The sequence below is a fragment of the Leucopleurus acutus genome (genome assembly GCF_964270905.1).
Source record: "Leucopleurus acutus genome assembly, chromosome: 19".
NCBI classification, from domain to species: domain Eukaryota; kingdom Metazoa; phylum Chordata; class Mammalia; order Artiodactyla; family Delphinidae; genus Leucopleurus; species Leucopleurus acutus.
This window is the reverse complement of record NC_139161.1, coordinates 51,571,222-51,592,967: the sequence shown is the minus strand read 5'-3', so window position 1 is coordinate 51,592,967 and position 21,746 is coordinate 51,571,222. Positions and strand designations below refer to the sequence as shown.

General features: G+C 47.4%; 1 protein-coding gene across 4 annotated transcripts; it reads left to right on the top strand.

The window, feature by feature from the left end:
* Positions 1-2,216: 2,216 nt before the first annotated feature.
* ASGR2 (asialoglycoprotein receptor 2) lies at positions 2,217-16,255 on the top strand (the record flags this gene model as incomplete). 4 transcript variants are annotated; one of them, XM_082861150.1, is made up of 9 exons in its annotated part: positions 2,217-2,385; positions 2,655-2,781; positions 7,321-7,440; positions 7,640-7,735; positions 8,405-8,476; positions 8,678-8,764; positions 8,859-9,004; positions 15,744-15,850; positions 16,099-16,255. In XM_082861150.1, the coding sequence occupies exons 2-9, from the start codon at positions 2,715-2,717 to the stop codon at positions 16,253-16,255; spliced, it is 852 nt and encodes a 283-aa protein (XP_082717276.1). In that variant the 5' UTR covers positions 2,217-2,385; positions 2,655-2,714. The 4 variants fall into 4 exon arrangements, with proteins under 4 accessions (XP_082717276.1, XP_082717275.1, XP_082717277.1 ...); XM_082861149.1 differs by having other exon boundaries at positions 2,606-2,781; XM_082861151.1 differs by having other exon boundaries at positions 2,591-2,781; positions 8,925-9,004.
* Between the last annotated feature and the right edge of the window lie 5,491 nt (positions 16,256-21,746).

The following is a 21,746-nucleotide window of genomic DNA, read 5'->3' as shown; positions in this document are numbered from 1 at the left end:
AATGAAGCTTCCAGGTCTCTTGAAGGCTGGGTCCAGAACTGACAGATTGTCAATTCGAGCACTTTCTATTGGTCGAGGCAAGTCACACGGGCAGCCCAGATTCAAGGGGAGGGGAAATGGACTCGACCTCTGGATAGGTGGTGTGACCTGCATGGACAGTGAGGGGAGAACTTGACGGCCGCCATCTTTGGAGACTGTAACAAGTTGCAAACGCATGATTTTGGCTGCCTCTGAAGAGTCGAGGAATTGGTGTGGGGAAACAGGATGCAGGAGGAAAAGCAATAAAATAAGAGAAAGGTCTTGCTCAGACTTCCGAAGAGGACTGGGTGTCATGAATTCGGGAATACCACTAACCTAACTTCCTGCACCTGAGGTACAGAAACGAAACAAACAAAAAATCTAAATCAACCAAATAAAACAGGATTCCATAACCAAAATCAGAAAACCAACAAAAAGTAATGAGACAATATGGAAACCTCAGAAACAGCCCAAGCATATGTCAATTTTTGGTAGACTGAAATGCTGACTTTCAAATAGGGAGAAAGAGAAGGATGCAGAGAAACGTCTTCTCTGTCCTCTCTCGCCAGTGCCAGGGTGGGGGGTTGTACCCTGAAACTTGGAATCAGTTCAGTAAACGTACGTGGCCGGTGAGAATGCCCCCATCCCTGGATGGCAGTTGGTAAACCTTGATACTCAGTAGAATAAGCCATTTTTTAAGCTTGTGCCTGCATCTTGGAACTAAAACCACATCCCTGCCAAGACTGGGACTTCATGGTCGTGTTTTTCAAACTTTGAGTTGTGACCCCAACTTGGGAAACTCAATTTAGTTGGTCATGAATTTGAATGCAAGTAGTAAGGTAAGCATTGTTTTATGAAACGTTCATCTTAATAATATATCTACAAATTCATTCATTCATTCAGTAAATACTCATTGAGAACCTACTATGTGCCAGGCACTGGGGATTCAGGAGAAAGTAAAACATACAAATATGCGTGTGTGTGGGTGCCTGCGTGTGTGCTCTGGATCACACTGTAAAACGTATCTCTTACTGCGAGTTACAGTCAAAAAGCAAAGCAGCCACCACTGCTTCTGTGGCTTCGCAGGAATGCCAGGCTATTGGAGTGTGTGGCTACTTCCCGTGTGTCAGAAAGTTACCCCAAGAAAAGCACAGGCCTGTGTCCCAAACCCTTTCAAGCACAAGGGGAAACACAGGCAGCTTTATAAAAGGAACTGTGCCCGCAGCCTGCAGCTAAGTTTGGCGAGGGTCAGAAAATCAGGGAAGAAAACCGGGTTTTCTTTCCCAAGCTATTGTTCGCGCGAGAGTAGACGGCGAGGTGGTGCGAGAGTAGATGGCAAGTTCGCGCGAGAGAAGACAGCAAGTTCGCGCGAGAGTAGACGGCGAGTTAATCACGCTTCTCAGTTCATGGAGGCACGTCTTCCTCACAGGACTGTGAAGACCCCCTCGGATGGTATGCCTTTTTTCTTCTTTATCCGGTTTTGCCTCCCAATTTCCCTACCCGCCTCCACCCGGGTCAAGTCACTTAATCTCCCCAAGGCTTTATTTCCTCCTCCGTGAAGTGGGAACAGCAGAAGACCCACCTTCTGGAGTGAGAGTTACCTGAGAAAAGGTCTGTGGATCATTCAGCCCCATGGCTGGGTGTGAGGACCGAGGTTTATGTTGCCAGGGCCACAGAAGGGGCTTATATATGAGGTTGAACCCTTCCTGCCCACTGCCTTCTGAAGGGATGCTCTTCCCTCGAACTGTGGGTCCCTGAGGGGCTTACTCCCCTCCTGGAGAGTGAGGCCATCTGGCCCAGAGCCGGGGAGCCTGGTGGCTGATGCAGCAGGACGCGGCGGGGTGCGCCTAGGCTCAGATGCCGGATTGGGCAAGAGCACAGAAGCGACCCGTCTGATCCTGGTCAGGGATATCTGCCCAACAATTCTGGGAAATTCAGAGGCGGGAAGTGAAAGGGGGGAGGGGCAGAGGGGGAAGAGCCAACTGCACCCCGGCCCCTCCTGGCCTGGCCCCCTCCCAAATGTGCCATGAGGAGTGAGGTGACTTGCCTGTGGGGGAAAAGCGGACCAAAGAGACCCCTTCTCTGTGAGGGACAGAGACAGTCCTGCCCCCCGCCCCCATCACGCTTTGCCTGAGTTCCAACCACTTCTGTTTACCGTCCAAAGTCCCAGGGGCAGGAGATGCCAGGTTAGAAGCCCTTGGACACTCAGACACACGGGTTCAGGGCCCTCGCCTGGACAGGCCCCCTCCCCTTCCCTCCTTTCCTCTGTGAGCACCACCTGCTCCACTTCTGGCTCAAGCCCCTCCTTCACCCTGGGGCCTGGGCTGCCTGGGAGACTGGAGAGTCAGCCCTCCAAACCTGTAGCAGGTAACCGAGGTCGGGAGGCAGGCGGGACCGGGGTGTCTGGGATTAAACAGACCCTGGTTCAGACAGAGTGGGGGGCTGATGGGAAGATGTGGGGTGATTTGGAACGTGTGGAGGGGAGGCTTCCGGCCATGTCAAGGCCCAAGCATCTCCTGAGGAAGGATGGGACCCAGCTGCATTTCAGCCCCACACTTCCCGCCAACCTCAGATCCAACCCAAACAGTTGCCTCGACCTACTATCAGCCTCCGCCTGAATTAGCATCTTAGCCCAGCATCAAGCCCGAGCTCAGCCCCAGCCCCAGCCCGGGTCCAGCCACAGCCCAGGACCCAGCATGGCGAGGGACTTTCAGGACATCCAGCATCTGGGCTCTGAGGAGAACGACCACCAGTTTTGCAGAGGTGAGGGCCCAGGCACTCGCGGGCGCAGTCCCAGAAGAGAAGATCCATTCTGGAAAGGCAAGTGTCTGGTGTCTGGGGCTTCGCTTCACCTTGGTCTAGCTCCTGGTCGCCCTCTGTCCCTCCGAGGTCTCTGTCACATTCACTCTGTGACCAGGGACTGTCCCCTGACCTCACCTCCTTCTCCACCCCCAGGACCCCAAGAAAGGACCCCCTCTTCCTTCCAACCTAGGTAGCGTGTGCCGTGTGTGTGTCTGTGTGTGTGGGGGGGTGGGTAGGTGTGAGTTGGAGGGAAAGAGCACAGAGATTCTGGAAGATTCCCACTTACCCCAAGCCCCCTGCCTGGACCCTTCTCTAGCAAATCTTGACCGAAGGCTCCAAGTGTCTGAGAGAAGGTTTTCAGGTGAGAAGGATCTGAGCAATTCTAGGCTGAAGGGCTGGAGCTGGCGTGGGGGAGGGGTGTCAGGTGTTCGTGCTGGTGATGGAGTGAAGCTCTGTGGAGACCAGGAGGGGTTGGGACTCGAAGCTCAGGGAGCAGGATTGGTTAGCCTGGGCTGAGAGGAGGGACCTCTCAGTCCTGAGGCTGGCAGACCAAGGGAGGGCAGGTGCTCTCGCAGGTGAGGGTGGGAGCTGGGCAGGGCAGGAACAGCAGGAAGGACAGGTATTCCCACCACACTTCTCCTTTCCTGGGGTAGCGGGCTGGCAGACCTTTCCACCAGGCAGTAGGCTGCATGGGGAGAGGCCATATCTGTCTACTCCCCTCTGCACTGCCGGGGCCTACGTGCTGCCTGGTATGTAGTGAACACTCAAAAATGATTTTGGATATTGTTGAATCTTCTGAAGACAAGAGGATTCAGTGTTTAAACAGGAGGCTTGGAGAGAGTCTAGAGGTTTTGGATTTCGTGGGCGAGGGGGCTCACCCAAAAAAGACCTGGTGGACAGCATTGCAGGGTGATACCGAGCAGGTGCAACCATCAGTACTTTTCTCTCCAGCAGCCTCTGCTGCCTTCATGTGGGCTGTGATAAATGGAATATTTATAAATGGAATATTTCCTGCCATATCAATAAACAAAGGGTGTCACAGTCATCAACATTGCAACCCTCCAATGGGAGCTGGTGAGCCCTGGGGGAACTTGGGGCTGAAAAGAATACCTGCCATCTAGCAGCCATCAGACTGCAGCCACTCCCTGCGGTGAGCCCTGAGGAAACTCAGGATGTGAAAATACATGATACTGGCCCCAGATGGCTGAGGTGCATATCAAAGGAATGATTTCAGTGAGCCCAGACCCTTGCATCTTCCCATACATAGAAAAGCTCTTAACTTGAGATATCTGGTTTTCTTTAATTAACAGTAATCTTTTGATGTTCCCAACTACCAGCCCTTTGTTGCAAAACCTCTATATATCCTGGCTCCTCCCCTCACCTCCTCGGGGCAGTTTCTCAGAGTTATCTGTCTCCGGGGCTGCAGTCCTCATTTTGCCCCAAATAAAACTGAACTCTGAACATTTTTATTAAGTCAACAGCTGACATCTGCCACCTGCTTACCAGGGACCACATTCCATTCTTCCCCAGCCTTTTATATGCCTATAGTTTTCAGAAGATTTAAAAATATATTGGCCATTATTTCCTCCAAAAATTTTTCTGCATCCCCATCTCCCCTTTCCATGAAGACTCCAATTACACATATATTAGTGATCCCACAGGTCACTGGTGGTCTTTCTAGTTTGGAAGGAGGGGTGGGAATATTTTTTCTCTTGGTGTTTCTTTTTATATAGTTATTATTGCTATGTTTCTAAGTTCACTGATCTTTCCTTATGCATGTCTAATCTTCCACTAATTGTATCCAGTGTATTTTTCATTCCAGACATTGTAGTTTTCATGTCTAGAAGTTCAACTTGGGACTTTTAAATATCTTCTTTGATAGCCAACTTAATTTTTGAATACTTTACAATAACTTTTAATGTCGTTGTCTGTTAATTCTAACATCTGTGTCAGTTCTGGATCAGTTTTGGTAGATTTATTAACCTCCTCATTATGAGTTGTGTTTTCTGGCTTCTTTGTATGCCTGGTAATCTTTGATTGGATGCCAGACATTGTGAATTTTACCTCCTTGCGTGGATATATTTGTATTCCTCTAAATATTCATGAGCTTTGTTCTGGGATGTGGTTAAGTAACTTGGAGTCAATTTGATCCTTTTGGGTTTGCTTTTATAATTTGTTAGGTGGGTTGGGAACTTCTTGGGTGCTCTACCCAGTGCCCTGTGGGTTATGAGATTTCCAGTCTGGCTTGTGGGAATAGGCGCTATTCTTGGCCCTATTCCTGCCAGGCACTGTTCCCTAAAGCTTCTGGATTGTTTTTCTCCTGGCCTTGGGTAGTTTTCCTTACATGCATGTGTTGATTAGTACTCAGCTGCTTGCTTGAGGGAAACCTTCCCCAGATCTCTGGGATTCTCTCTGCAGCTCTCTTCTCTGATCCTCTGTCCTGTGAATTCTGACCCTTTGGTCTCCACAGACTTCCAGCTCCATCTGGGCTCTGATTGGATTTCCCCTCCCAGCCTTGTGGCCTGAAAACTTTCTCCCAGCAGGACGCTGGGGCAATCAGAGGGCTCACCTTGTTTGTTTCCTGTCTCCACAGGGATCATTGCCCTTTGTTTCCTGAATCCCAGTGTCTCGAAAAAATATTGTGTCTTACAGCTATCTGTCTTTTGTTGTGGTTGATTCTGGGAGGAGGGTAAATCTAGCCCCTCTGGGTCCATGTTTAGACCCGTTTTTTTTTTACTTTCAAACTTGCCTGTGCAGCACTTTCTATGTTTAATTTCATTCTCAGAATAATCCATTCAGGTAGCTACTGTTCTTACCCCAATTTTTAAAAATCGCAGTAAGAACACCTAATATGAGATGTACCCACTTGACACATTTTTAAGTGCCCAGCAGCCCATTGTGAGCTCGGGCACCATGTTGTACGGCAGGTCTCTGGAACTTATTCAACTTGCATGACAAATTTTATACCCCTTGAACAGCAATTCCTCATTTCCCCAGCCCCTGGCAACCACCATTGTACCCTCAATTCCTGAGTTTGACTCTTTTAGATTTCTCATTTAAGTGGACATGAGAAAACAGAGGCGCCCAGAGGTACAATGACTTGTCTGTGACCTCAGAGCCAGTTGGTGGCACAGCTGATCAGCCGTGGAGGGTCTGGTTTCAGGGTAGAGGTGCAGAGATAAATGCTGAGCTGACCCAGAGTCAGGGGTTTATAGGTCATAGGTCAGGTTGGGAAGCAGGACAGGGGCCTGCTGAGTGGATGGTGCTGGAGAGAGCAGTCAGGGCTCAGCCATGGGGTCCCCTCTGGGTGGGGAAGACTGTGATCTGGGAGAGCTTCTCTCCCAGGGGATTGAGGAAGACTTGTTGGGGGTGAGAGGAAAAGGGGAGGATATGCTGAGAGGGGGGAGTGGGCAGTGGGGTATCAGAGACATGCCTGTCTGGGTCAAGAGGAAGGCTGGGTGTGGCTGACGTGGAAGAAGGTGACAGTCCTTGGTGTGAGGGGTCAAGAGTTCTGGGTGGCTGAGGGGGTGCCTGGTTGTGGAGAGAGGGGGCTCAGGGTCCAAGGCAGGGAAGAGGAAGTGTTCTGTTTGCAGGAGGAAGACACAAAAGCAGGAGCCCACGGCTGGGAGGACAGCCACTGCCAAGCCTGCAGAGTTGGCAGGAGGGGAGAGGCCAGCTCTGCGTGTGTGAAGATGTGGGTGCACAAGTGTGAGAGCGTGTGAGTGTGTGAGAATGTGTGTGTGTTACGTGTGCTGCAGTATGTGCGAGAGTGTGTGAGAGGACGGGCATCTTAGTGCGTGTGTGAGAATGTGCTAAGGAGAGTGTGTGCACGCATGAGTGAAATGAAAAATGCGTGTGTGATTGTGTGTGTGTGGGGGGGGTCAGGGCTCAGCTTGGTCACGGGGGACGGAGAGGTTTCTGTGAGATGATTGAGCGCTAAGGGGAGAAGGTTTATGGTGGAACAGAGGTTTCTGGGGGGCAAGGGCGGAGGGAAGAGGGCAAGGAGGCCCTGAGTGGTGGGAGATGGGAGGATGGGCTTGGGGGGCGGCCCCTGGGGAGTGGTCCATGGTGGAATGACCCTGACTTAAGGATCCCAGTGGAATCGGGGGCAGTTGTCCCAGTTTTGGATTTGTCTGAGGGGCCCAGACAAATTTTAAGACAGGGTCTAGCCTCTAGGACCCCCAGGTCCAGGATCAAGGCTGTGCACACAGATGATGTGAATATCACGTGCATGTGCATCATATGCACCTCTGTGTGTGTGCATGTTTGCATGAGTTCCTGTGGGTGCGAGTGTACAAATATGTATGTGTGTGCACGCCGCATGAACGCTGGGGTAAAGCCCATTGACTCCCCCAATAGCACCCCCATCTACCTTCCTCTCGCCCCCTCCCACCCCAAGGCTGTACGTCCTCAGGCTCTGTTCCCCTGATGCTCAATGACACTGGCTTTCCAGCTCCCCTGCCTCCGATGCCCCTCGTCCTGACACCCCTTCTCTTGCAGGGACGCCTCCTCCCCAGCCCTTTGTCCTGCAGCGTCTCTGCTCCCAGCTCCGCCTCAGTCTGCTTGTCCTGGGCTTCAACATCCTGCTGCTGGTGGCCGTCTGTGTGATGGGGTCCCAAAGTAAGGGTCACAGGGGTGGGGCAGCAGTGGGGGAGGCGATACAGGCAGTGCTGGGGGCAATGAGAGCCACGATAGGGGAAGAGATGGGGGCAGTGCTGGGGCAAATATGGGGGCAGTGCTGGGGTGGGGAAGGGGACAGTCAGATGGATAGTGATATGGAACACAGCGCAGCCCACTTCATCCTGGTCTGTCTGACAAGGAGCACAGCTGCAAGTGGAGCTGCAGACTCTAAAGGAAACTTTCAGCAACTTCTCCTCGAGCACCTTGATGGAGATCCTGGCTCTAAGCTCCCATGGTGAGTGGGAGTGCCCCTAGGGGAGGGACTGGGATGGGCTGGATGGTCAAGGAGCTGGTTTTTCAGCATGGGTTTGCTGGACTCCGTGCTGGGTGCCCAGTGCTGGATCTGCAATAGGGGAGTGTTTGCGGGGTGCTGGGGGCAGGGTGTGCACAGATGCGGGCAGATAACCCAACCGGAGAAGCTGGGCAAGGCTTCTAAGGATGCTGATTCCTGAGCCGAGGGTCCCTGAAGGATGAGTAGGTGTTAGAGTGGAGGATGGAGGTTAGAGCCAGGTAGAGAGCAGAGTCTGTGATGACCGGGGCATGAGGAAGACCATTGCACATTCTGGGACTCTAAACGCGTCCAGTGTGGCAGGAGGTGTGGGCCAGAGAGGTGGGTAGGGGCCGGGCCATGCAGGCAAGCCATGCTAACTTGTGAGACTTTATTTTGAGAAAGTGGGAATCCATCGGAAGGACTTAGCAGTGGACAGGCCTGCGCAGTTTACGCTTCAGAAAATCACTGCGCAGCATTGGGAAGAGTGGGCGGAGTCGGGGAGACCAGTGGGCGGGCACGCAACTTCCCACATCAAGGTAAAGGTGGCCCAGACTGGTGCTCCAGTGGTGTGAGGATAGAGGGATGTTGGGGATGCGGAACGGAGGGAAACAGTTTAGCTTTCCTCTTTTTCAGGAGGCAGCGCCGGTGACAAGGTGACATCTCTGGAAGCCAAGCTGGAAAAACAGCAGCAAGACCTGAAAGCAGGTCAGAGACTCTCCCTTGAGAGTGTGTGTGTGTGTGTGTGTGTGTGTGTGTGTGTGTGTGTGTGTGTGTGTGTGTGTGTGTGTGTGTGTGTGTGTGTGTGTGTGTGTGTGTGTGTGTGTTGTGTTTCCCCAGCCAAATGCTGGAGTCCTGGTAGGTGGGCACACACACTGCCCACACCATTGTCATCATTTTGGCTCCTAGATCATGCCACTTTGCTGCTTCATCTGAAGCACTTCCCGATGGATATGCGCACGCTGGCTTGTCAGCTGGCGTTCCTCCAGAGCAACGGTAGGGACGGGGCGGGGTGTGTGGGGGTCTCCAGTCCCTCCTGCCTGTCCCGTCCAGCTGGATCTCATCTCCTTCTGCCCCCCAATGCCTTCAGGCACAGAGTGCTGCCCCGTGAACTGGGTGGACTATGAAGGCAGCTGCTACTGGTTCTCTCACTCAGGGAAGCCCTGGCCTGAGGCTGAGAAGTACTGCCAGCTGGAGGATGCCCACCTGGTGGTCATCAACTCCAGAGAGGAACAGGTGAAACCGTACCTTTCCCAAAAGCAGGAGGAAACCTTGGGAATGCAAACTCTGGGAGGCTGGGTCAGGCTTGTTTTGTTATTTTTTCTAACCTAAGGAAGAATCCAGAAGCAGAAGTCTGGCCCAGATCTGGGAGATCCATGATGGAATCTAAACCATTGATTCTAAGAGGTGGGAGATTACAGCCCGGAGCTGGGGCAAAGGACAGGAGCCAGGTGACCGGGTGATGAGGAGCACGTCAGGAGACAGAATATGTGTCAGGATGAACTAAAGGGCCGGGACTTGGGTGGAGAACACAGTGGAGCCACTGAGAGTCCCTGCTTGCTGTGTGCTGGCCTTGGCATGTGATGGTCCCTTGGGTGAACGGAACAGAGTGGGCGGGGTTCCCAGAGACTCACCGCTGTGGGTTACTGGGTTCCTCCAAAGCACCCCAGGTCTCCCTTCCTGATGCTATCACCAGACCACAACCCCAAATGGCAAGTTCACAGGGAAGAACCAACCCATTAGAACAGGTGGGGCATTTTTGGGAAAAGTAAATGGTAATATTTACTGAGTCCTTACTATGGGCCAGGCACTTTTATATATCTACTTTAATCCTCACAACCCTATGGGGTAGGCATTCTTGTTATCCCCACTTTGAGGGGCATAGAAATGAGGGAACTAAAGAGCAGAGAGGTTAAGTAACTTGCCACACATTCTGCATGGTAGAATGATTCCAAACATATCTTGCTTTACCAATCAGGTTGAAATTGCCAACATTCTATCAGTATTGGCCTATAAAATATCAATTTCATGTGGGTCAACCTAAGATTTCAGCAGTCTGTGATTTGGTCCACAAAATTTCATGCCGGCTGCAACTTCATGGTGGATGGGTTTGTACCTTCATCATTAAAAAAAAAAAAAATTATTTATTTATTTGGTTGGTTGCACCAGGTCTTAGTTGTGGCTCTCGGGCTCCTTAGTTGCAGCAGGCGGGCTTCTAGTTGCGGCATGCATGTGGGATCCCTGACCAGGGATCAAACCCGGGCTCCCGGCATTGGGAGCGCAGAGTCCTATCCACTGTGCCACCAAGGAAGTCCCCACCTTCATCATTTCGAAGTGAATGTCAGTGTCCTGTTTAATGCTTTTTGCCTTGAATTCATCTTCATGTGATATGAATAGACTGGTCCTTGATTTCGCTTGCATTTGCTTCATGTATCTTTGCCCATCCTTTTATTTCCAACCTTTCTGAGTCTCATAGATGAGTCATTCTCAGCCTTTGCAGTATATTGTAATCTCTTGAGGAATTTAAAACATATTGACACCTGGTCTTACACTCAAAGATTCTGATTTAGTTAATTTTGGATTCATCCTGGGCACTGAGATTTTTTAAGGTCTCCCCCTGACCCAACCCATGTGATGCTACTCTACTGTTCAGCTAAGCTTAAGGTATTTCTCCTACAGGTTGTGTATAGTTGTTTTTGGTTTTTAAAAACTGAGTATGTTAGAGACTTTTTTCCTTTAAGAGGTGAGTGTTATCTCATTTACATTTCTTCTTCTTTTTCTTTTTTTTTTTTTTTTTTTTTTGCGGTAAGTGGGCCTCTCACTGTTGTGGCCTCTCCCGTTGCAGAGCACAGGCTCCGGACACGGAGGCTCAACGGCCGTGGCTCACAGGCCTAGCCGCTCCGCAGTATGTGGGATCTTCCCAGACCGGGGCACGAACCCGTGTCCCCTGCATCGGCAGGCGGACTCCCAACCACTGCGCCACCAGGGAAGCCCTATTTTTCTTTTTTTAAAAAATTTATTTTATTTATTTATTTTTAGCTGTGTTGGCTCTTCGTTGCTGCGTGCAGGCTTTCTTTAGTTGTGGTGAGCGGCGGCTACTCTTCGTTGCGGTGAGCAGGCTTCTCATTGCAGTGGTTTCTCTTGCTGTGGAGCACGGTCTCTAGGTGCGTGGGCTTCAGTAGTTGTGGCACACGGGCTCAGTAGTTGTGGCTCGTGGGCTCTGAGCTCAGGCTCAATACTTGTGGTGCACGGGCTTAGTTGCTCTGCGGCATGTGGGATCTTCCTGGACCAGGGCTCAAACCCATGTCCCCTGCATTGGCAGGCGGATTCTTAACCACTGCGCCACCAGGGAAGCCCGAAGCCCCTCTTTTCTTTTTTTAACTGAAGTATGATTCACAATATTGGGTTAGTTTGAGATGTATAGCAAAGTGATTCAGCTATATATTTTTTTCAGATTATTTTCCATTTTAGGTTATTATAAGATATTGAATATAGTTCCCTGTGCTATACAGTAAATCCTTGTTGCTTATCTATTTTATGGATAGTACTGTGTATCTGTTAACCCCATACTCCTAATTTATCCCTTCCTGCCTCCCTTTCCCCTTTGGTAACTATAGGTTTGTTTTCTATGTCTTCTGTTTGTGAGTCTATTTCTGTTTTGTATATAGATTCCTTTGTATTATTTTTTATATTCACACATAAGTGATATATAATATTTGTCTTTGTCTGACTTAGTATGATAATCTCTAGGTCCATCCATGTTGCTGCAAATGGCATATTTCATTTTTTTTATGGCTGAGTAATATATATATACATACATACATACATACACCGCATCTTCTTAAGCCAGTCATTTGTCAGTGGACACTTAGGTCGCTTCCATGTCTTGGCTATTGTAAATAGTGCTGCTATGAACGTTGGGGTGCAGATATCTTTTCGAATTAGAACTTTTGTCTTTTCCAGATATATACCCACGGGATATACCCACAGGTGGGATTGCTTGATCATATGGTAGCTCTATTTTTAGTTTCTTAAGGAACCTCCATAGTGTTTTCTGTAGTGGCTGCACCAACTTACATTCCCACCAACAGGGTACGAGGGTTCCCTTTTCTCCACACCTTCTCTAGCACTTATTGTTTGTAGACTTTTTGATGATGGCCATTCTGACCAGTGTGAAGTAATACCACATTGCGGTTTTGTTTTGCATTCCTCTAATAATTAGCCATACTGAGCATCTTTTCATGTGCCTGTTGGCCATCTGTATGTCTTCTTTGGAGAAATGTCTATTTAGGTCTTCTGCCCATTTTTTTTATTGAGTTGTTTGCTTTTTCAATATTGAGCTGTATGAACTGTTTTTATATTGGGGACATTAACCCCTTGTCAGCTGCATCATTTGCTAATATTTTCTCCCTTTCCATAGACTGTCTTTTTTGTTAAGGGTTTCTTTTGCTGTGCAAAAGCTTTTGTTTGATTAGATCCCATTTATTTTTGCTTTTATTTCTTTTGCCTTGAGAGACTGATCTAAGAAAATATTGCTATAATTTATGTCCAAGAATATTTTGTCTATGTTCTCTTCTAGGAGTTTTATGGTGACATGTCATATATAGGTTTTTTTTTTTATAAGTTTATTTATTTATTTATTTATTTTTGACTGCGTTGGGTCTCTGTTGCCGTGCACGGGCTTTCTCTAGCTGCCGCAAGCGGGGGCTACTCTTTGTTGCAGTGCGTGGGCTTCTCATTGCAGTGGCTTCTCTTGTTGCAGAGCATGGGCTCTAGGCACTCCGGATTCAGTAGTTGTGGCTCACGGGCTCCAGAGCACAGGCTCAGTAGATGTGGCGCACGGGCTTAGTTGCTCTGCGGCATGTGGGGTCTTCCCAGACCAGGGCTCAAACCCGTGTCCCCTGCATTGGCAGGAGGATTCTTAACCACTGTACCACCAGGGAAGTCCCAATATATATAGGTTTTTAAACCATTTTGAGTTTATTTTTGTATATGGTGTGGGAGAGTGTTCTAATTTCATTGATTTACATGTAGCTGTCCAGTTTTCCCAGCACCAATTGTTGAAGTGACTGTCTTTTCTGCATTGTATATTCTTGCCTCCTTTGTTGTAGATTAATTGGCCGTAGGTGTGTGGGTTTATCTCTGGGCTGTCTCACTTACATTTATTTTAAAATACATATCTTTAATCCAGTCTTTTTTTTTCTGTTTTGTATGCTGCTTTTGTTTTCTGCCATTTGCTATCAGAGATTTATTATTTTTGTTTTCTCCTCTGTGTTATTTTGGACTAGATGTAGCCTGTATTTCATTATACTAGTAATTACTGTCATAACTTTATTTTTTAATTTTATTTATTTATTTATTTTTGTGGTACGCGGGCCTCTCACTGCCGCTGCCTCTCCCATTGTGGAGCACAGGCTCCGGACGCGCAGGCCCAGCGGCCATGGCCCACGGGCCCAGCTGCTCCGCGGCACGTGGGATCTTCCTGGACCGGGGCACGAACCTGCGTCCCCTGCATCAGCAGGCGGACTCTCGACCACTGCGCCACCAGGGAAGCCCTACTGTCATAACTTTAAATGATGGGCTGAAACTTATTGGCTTCAAAAAATAAGAGGTTATATAACTTTCCATATGAAAGATGAGGAAACCAGCACACCTTCACATGCCTCACTCTTTTCTCTTTTTTAAAATTGAGATATCATTGACATTTAACACTGTGTAAGTTTGAGGTGTACAGCATGCTGGTTTGATACATTTACATATTGCAATATGGTTAATACAGTAGTGTTAGCTCTCACCTTTATCATGTCACATAATTATCATTTCTTTTTTTGTTGAGAACAATCAAGAACTAGTCTCTTAGCAACTTTGAGGCTTATAACGCCTTGTTCGTTTCTCTCCCACATTCCTTAAATGTTTGCACGAATAGTTGGAGTCTTTTCTGTCTTTGAATTTCATTAACCTCGTCCAGATATATCTCAGTGTTGCTCATTCTCTCTGTATTTTTACTCTGAGGCCAGGAGAGTCCTTTTAACACATAAAGTTAGGTTTTCTAACATTTTGGAAGATTTTCTTAAGCCCTGTGTTTGAAAATTTTTTCTTGACCATTTGTTCTCTTTTCCTCTGGAGCACATCTTCCAAAATGATCTCCATTGTCTGCCCCCATAGCCATCATCTTATTGCTATTTACTTCTATCTTTCTCTCTTCTCCTCTGTATTCTGGGTTCTTTTCTCAAGCCTATCTTTTGTAGTTCAGGCTTGTTTTTTTTTGCTGAATTGCTGGGGTTTTTAGTTTTTAATGTACTTCAAAATTTTCTCTTCAATTTCTTCCCTTTACTTTTCATTGTTATCTTTCTTCTTTGATATATTGTTTCATATTTTTATGTCGTTCATCTCCTCTTCAATGTTTTTGAGGATGTAAGTTGTTCTCCAGTATCCTCTTATGTTTTGAAACATGCCTTCTTTACAAAGTACATTTTTCACCTCTCTTTTGATATCACAGTGCTTTTTTCTTCCTCCTCTTCCTTTCCATCCTCTTTATTTTTGCACAAGTTCCATGATAATACTCCCCTGTGCTACTTCTTTGAATGGGCTGAATTCTTTCTTGCCTGTTATTTACTCGTGAACAGGGCAGATGCATTCTTCTGGACTATCTTCTTCAATCATTTGGCAGTATTTCATTCTTCCCCTCAGTCTTCAACACAGAGGGCTGGATACTGATGATTTGTATTCTTTGTTCAGTTATTCAGCTTCTTGTGATGGTGGGAAGAGGGCACTGGGGCAGGTGGCAGCAGCGAATAGAATATCTTGTCTCCAGTCACTTTCCCTCCAGCTCAGTTGACTCCTTTGATTTTGGGGAGCACCCCTACCAGCCTCTGAGGGCTGTCCCTTCATGCACAGGATGTCGACCTATTTGCAGGATTCTAGAATTCAAAGGTGCTACTGTATCTGCCTTTAGATGAGGTGACTAACTGCAATCTTAGTTGGGTCTCTAGGACATGAGAGTGGAATTAGGAAATTTTCCTCCAAATGCAGTTGGAGACCTTTCATATGCTGTCAAAGAGAACTGCTACCCGTGCATGTTGGTCACCCATCCTCCTGTTTCCTTCATAAAACAAGGTGATCACACCCTCCCTCTGCTGCCCTCCCAAACCAGGGGACTTAAGTTCCCAGAAAGGGCCATATCTATAAGAGAAAGCTGCTCGGATGTCTGTTGTCCTAGGAGGTGTGCATGAACCCTGGCAAGCTATCTCAAAGACAACTTGTGTCCCAGCCCTTGCCAGCTGGATGGCTGGGCTGCCCCTCGCACATAGGGCATCTTCCTATTTTCATCCAGACTGCCAGACTCCATGTAGCCAAGTCATAACAGGGCTCTGGGCAGTGGGTCCAAGCTTGGAAGCTCTGGGGCCTGGAAAACAACAGAAATGACAGCTATACATAGAAGCAGGAGCAGATAAGTGTACATGAGAGGCGAGTGAAACTGAGATCCTTAATGGGTAACTGGGGCCCATGGGGGCGGCAGGGGCCGGGGTCAGGATCCAAGAGTTTGAGCCTGTGAGCAGAAGACAAGGAGAAGCCTAGAATCTGAGTCTAGCAGCCGTGCGTTAGGAATAAAACGGGAGGCCAGGTCAGGGGGCAGCGGTCATGAACTCAGGCACTGGATTGATGCTCTGGGTTCCACGATTACCGTGAGTTCCTTGACCTCACGTGTAAAGTGTGAATCATTAGGGCGCCCAATTTAGAGGGCTTTATGAGATTTAAATAAAATAATCCTTGTAAAGCACTTAGTGCAAGGTTTAGCCCAGTAAATATTCACTAAATGCTAGCTATGGTTGCAGAAGAAAAAGCAAGGAACTAGTGTTGGGAGCTGCTGCTTCAAGGTGGCAGCAGATCAGGCTGGGGAGGGCTGAGGGAACCATAACTGATGCCTGCGTGGAAGTACAAGGGACTAGAAACTTCCCTCCTGCCTGTTTTCCAGAAATTCATTGCACAACACACGAACCCCTTTCAAACCTGGATAGGCCTCACTGACAGTGATGGCTCCTGGAGATGGGTGGATGGTACAGACTATAGGCACAACTATAAGTAAGTGGCTTCTCCTTCTCTCTCCCTGTTAGTTTGGCCTGGGGATGGCCATCTGGTCTCTTCCCCCAGTACACTCCCACTCGTCCCTCAGGGACCAAGTTCTCCAGCCATCTTCCCCTCAGACTCCCAGACTCCAAGGCTGCAGCTCCTGCTCCCTCAACCGTCCAAGGCCATGCGTTTCTGAGGTGGGGATGAGGGTTGCTGGGATGAGGGGGCATCCAGAGCTGAGCTGTGTCCCGCCTTCCTAGGAACTGGGCTGCCACTCAGCCAGATGACTGGCAGGGGCACGAGCTGGGGGGCAGCGAGGACTGTGCTGAGATCCGGGGGGACGGCCGCTGGAACGACGATTTCTGCCAGCAAGTGAAACGCTGGGTGTGTGAGATAAAGCGGAACATCACCATCTAGGTGTCCTGACCTCCAGCAGACCTCTGACCTCCAGCAGACCTCTGACCTCCAGCAGACCTCTGACCTGCATCCTGCCTGCCTCCAAGTCCTCCACTGGGCATTTTGAAGAAAGGAAGAAGAGAGTCCTCAGAGGCGTGGGGAGGGGTTGAGGAGAGATAGAAGGGGGTGGTTGAAGAAGCTCAGACCTTGGGGAGACTGAGATCCCGCCTCCTTCTGAAAGTCACTGTAATTACTATTATAATTAATTACTATTATAATTACTATTATAATTACTATTATAATTTTTGGCCTCCTCAATGGATTAGGAAAAGGACAGATACTTGAAACTCTGTGTGGATTGGTTATTTGGAACTGGGAACTGTGGGGTACAAAGAAGAGGGAGGGAGAGGGTCTGGAAGAGAGAAAGCTTAAGTGCTAGACGGCTGTCCTTGACACCTAATCTTGAAGACATGGGTCAGGGAGGGGAGGGAAGAGGATTGAAACAGAGGAAGGCCCCGTGGAAGGCACTGGTGGGGGCGGGGAACTGGCTGGGCTGGGGCTGGAGGGTCTGCCCACACCCTGAGGGGTTCCCTGCAGTTGGGATCCCCTCCAGAAGAGGTTCCAGGGAACACACCTGCTCCACTGTCAGCCTGGGAGCTGTGAACTGGGCTGGCGAAGGTCAGTGACAAAGGTGTGCTAAGAGAAGGAGGATTGGTATGACCCCAGATAGACCTAGACGTGTCTCCAGATAGAAATGGTGTCTCCAACAGTCTCCACAGTGGGTAAACTGCACCTTCCAAGATCATTCTGAAATTGACCTTAAAAGAGTCTGTAATCAATTAGATTTTTTGGTTTTATTTTTATTACAAAAGTAATATATACTATTAGTTAAAAATGTTTCAAACACACACACACACACACACACTGGGAGTCTCCTCCTCTCACCCTTCCCACTTCTCCGCAGAGTTAACAATTTTCATGGATATTGTATTAGTCAAGGGTCTCCAAAGAAACAGAACCAATAGGATGTATATGTACCAATAGGAGATATATTGGCTCATGTGATTATGGAGGCTGACAACTCCTGAGTTCTGCAGGTGAGCTGAAGAGCCCCAAGGTTCCCATCTGAGTCTGAAGCCTCAAGACCCAGGAAGAGCCAATGTTTCCATGTGCCAGTTTGGAGAGGGTCAGGCAGGGAGACCTTTCTCTTACTCATGAGAGGGCCAGCCTTCTTGTTCTCTTCTTGGCTTCAACTGATTGGGTGAGGCCCACCTGCATTAGGGAGGGCAATCTGCTTTCCCAATTCAAATGTTCATCTCATCCAAAACACTCTCACAGACACACTCAGAATAATGTTGGACCAAATATCTGGGCACCCTGCACCCCAGTCAAGTTGACACATGAAAATGAACCATTACAGGGTTCCTGTCAGGATGTTTCCTGTGTATGTGCATATATGTGATACTACATGTCATTAGTAGCTTGTTTTTTCACTCTCCAGTGTCTCATTGATCCAATCTATGCTATTTCCTGAGAGGTTTTACTTCACTGAATTTAGCAGGGGTAGAGAATTCCAAAGTATGGATGTGCCATATATTATTTAATCATTCTCTGTGGTGGGTAAGTAGTTGCTATTTTTGTTTGTTTTCACATATAATGTTTCAAGCAATTTTTGTTTCTAAGCTTGTGCTGGGTCAAGACTTCCCAATTTTCAGCTGCAAATTTTTCTAGGACTTTTCCTTCAAAATGTATGCAATTGGCATTAAATTAAAAAATTATGACAGAAATAATACATACAATTTAAAGTCTTGTAGGGCTGGAAGCAGTTACAGGAACTGTTTCCTTCAGCCACTCCTGCTGCTTAGAGAAACCACTTTTAGTGTTTTAGCTGTTTCCCTTAGTGTTGACATTTGTACTTCTAAATAATATACACAAACTGATATCTCTTTATCAGTTGTAGACATTATTTAGTCACTTTTCATCACGTAGGTAGGCACAATTTTCCAATTTAGTCTATAGCAATTTTTGCTTAAATCCTAATTCAGAATCTGTGTCAGTTATGGCTGTGTCAATATTGTTAACTGCTGAACCAAGTAGTATAATCTGATTACATTTCCTTTCTTGCACAACTTTTGTTTCTTCTGAAGTTAATAGTTGAAAAATTTGCTTCATATTCTTTGAAACAATTGCAAAGTCTTCCTTAACTGTAAAAAGGCTGACAACATAATTTTCTGCACGTGCAAACTGGTCACATAGCCAGCACTTCAGTTGTGGTTTTTTCCTAGAGCCACCAGGGTGAATCCAAGTTTTATGGGGGCTGAAATGTACACAATTTTGGAGAGGCCTCCTTAGGAAAAAATACAAAATGATGAATACAAAATTAAGCATAAAATTGCTGTTTACTTAAGTTAGGAAAAAAAAGCTGAAAGCTACCGTAAACATCACAAAATACAGAAAACTGATATAATATTTTTAATAATCTTCCAACACACCTGCGAAATCCATTTTCCCCACACTTTTTGGCTGCATACTTATTGTTTACTTCTGCATGTGACAAAGGTGTTGTAAGGTGACTTTCCACAGAGAGAAGAGAAGGATAATTGAGGGTTTCCTCTAGCATGTTTCTTCTTTACTACTGATGTCAGTGCTTCAGGGAAGCTCATGGCCCACCTTCATGTCACCCCCAAGTGAGTCTACGCAGTGGATGCCAACAGTGCCCGTGAAAGCCATGCCTGGGCAGGTGAGCCAACCCTAAGGATGAATGATGTGACTGCAGAGCACATAGCAGGGTCCCTCTCCACTCAAGCCAAACCTGTATATCCACCCCAACTTCTTAGTTGGATTAAAAAAAGGCCACCTGACACAGAGGGAGAGGTGAAGGAGAAGTCGGAGTTAAAAGTGATGTGGTCATCTTAACTGGTTATAGTCAGTTATTTGTTTTTATAATTGACAAAAACTTCTGATCATGGCCTCGGGTGCCATGTAAGGGGCCCACAATCGGGCCTCGAGCTCAAGCTCCCTTAGGCTTCCTGTTGATCCACTTTTGTACCTTCCCCTCCCCCGTTCTCCCCCCCCCCCACCTCCCCCTGCCAGCAGTTTTCTTGGGACTTCCCGATAGTCCTGGGAAACCCCTGGACCGCCTCTTTCTTCTGGGCTGGATCCTCTCTTCCCTGGATCTGTGTGTTCTTTCTTGGTTTATCCCCTTGTTTTATTGAAGCATCCCCTCCAGTAGCTTCCTGGAAAAGGAAGGGACTTTTTTGGATAGCTTGATTGATCGTTTGTGGAAATATGGAATTCTAGGTTGAAAATGATCTCCCTTCACCATTTCATATGCCTCATCCCGTGTTTTCCATTTGCTATGTGCTGTGGAGAGAGCTGACCCTATTCTAGGCCTGATCCTTTGGATGGGAACCTTCCCCCTCTTTAGGATGTTCCCTTTAACCCTGAGGTCTGAAAATCACCACTGACGTGCCTTTGGTGCGGGCCTCGCAGTCACTATACCCGGTTCTCACAGGCTTCTTTCATCTGGGAGGGCGGGAAGGAGACGGTGTAACAGATGTGGTTGGGGCCCAGTGGTTGGGAGCCCAGTGGTTGGTCTTTGGGGCCATCAAGAGGATTCTGGTGCTACTTGCTTGAATTCTGCTGCTGGTGTCCCGCGCTGCGTTCCTCCCTGCCCAGTGTCCCTCGGGTTCATATGGAAAACCTCTGGAGAGGTTTGTCCACATCCTCACCTGCATTTGGTTGCTGTCACTATTTTTTTTTTTTCATCTTTAGCGCCATTCGAATAGGTGTGGTGATATATTACGGTGGTTTTAATTTGCATTTCCCTGATGGCTAATGTTGTGCGTCTTTTTGTGTGCTTATTTTCCATCCATATATCCTCTTTGACACAATGTCTCTTTATATCTTTTGCCCATTTTCTAATTGGATTTTCTTTTTCATTTTTTACTGTTGAGTTTTGAGAATTCTTTATATATTCTAATACTAGCCTTTGGTTGGAGATGGTTTGCAAACATTTTCTCCAAATCTGTAGTTTGTCTATCCTTTTAACAAAAACATTTCTAAAAAGACTGTGATAAATAAAATGTTGGCAAGCCCAATTAAGGAACTGAGAAAAGTGACATGACTACTTGAGATAGGAGGTTAAATGACACTTTTCCTGTTTTTATAGAAATTTGGCTGAATTCCCCAAACTGAGAATGATTGTTGGTAAGTGCTTATACATTTAAAGCAGAGAAGAACTGGGGGTTGGGGGAAATGGGGAGATATAGGTCAAAGGGCACAGATTTCCAGTTATAAGATTAACAAGTTTGGGGATCTAAGGTACAGCATGGTGATTATAGCTAACAATACTGTATCGTATACTTGAATGTTGCTAAGAGAGCAGATCTGAGATGTTCTCACCACAAAAAAGAAATGGTAAATATGAGGTGGGTTGGAAGTGGTAGCTAATACTATGGTGATAATCATTTTGCAATTTATAAATGTATCCAATCAACACATTGTATACCTTAAACTTACACAGTGTTATGTGTCAATTATATCTCAATAAAGCTGGAAAAGAAGGACTTCCCTGGTGGCGAAGTAGTTAAGAATCTGCCTGCCAATGCAGGGGACACAGGTTCGAGCCCTTGTCCAGGTAAATCCCACATGCTGTGGAGCAACTAAGCCCGTGTGCCACAGCTACTGAGCCTATGCTCTAGAGCCTGTGAGCCACAGCTACTGAGCCCACATGTCACAACTACTGAAGCCCACATGCCTAGAGCCTGTGCTCTGCAGCAAGAGAAGCCACCGCAATGAGAAGCCCCCGCAATGAGAAGCCCGTGCACCACAACGAAGTAGCCCCCATTCGCTGCAACTAGAGAAAGCCCGCACGCAGTGACAAAGACCCAACACAGCCAAAAATAAAAATAAATAAATAAATAAATATATTAAAAAACAAACAAACTGGAAAAGAAACCCAGAGAGGTGCTGAACGTAACTAGTCACAACTTACTAAGAGATGATAAAAAAGAAACCATTCTTCTTCCCAGCCTCTGTAAGTGAAGATTATTTCAAGGGAATTCTTAGATGTAGTGAGAGATTCAACACTTTTTTTCTCTCCATATCAGGGAGAGGAACGCTTCTCCATGCCCCATTGGCCAGATGATGGAGTCCAAAGGGAACCAATGCAGAGACTGGAGTTGTCTTCAAGGGGGTAAGACAGGTCTGTCACTACCAGGCCAGATAGTAGTTAAGCTGCACACTCTATTGGACTGCTATTTTAGAAGGGCAAGAAGAGTTTGCAGGGAGGCTGTGGATGTGTGCTGAGGAGTTTTGGAGTAACCATGGAGAAATAGACTCGTCCTTGACAGAAGTCTGAAGACATAAACCTGGGCTGGAGCTGCCCCATTCATCAATTGATTGGGTTACACTTGGTTGTCTGTCAGGGAACCTGTGAGCCAACTGGACCCTATGGATATCAAGGTTGAACCACCTAGAGAGGACCCTGCCCAAGAGGACTGCATGGCAG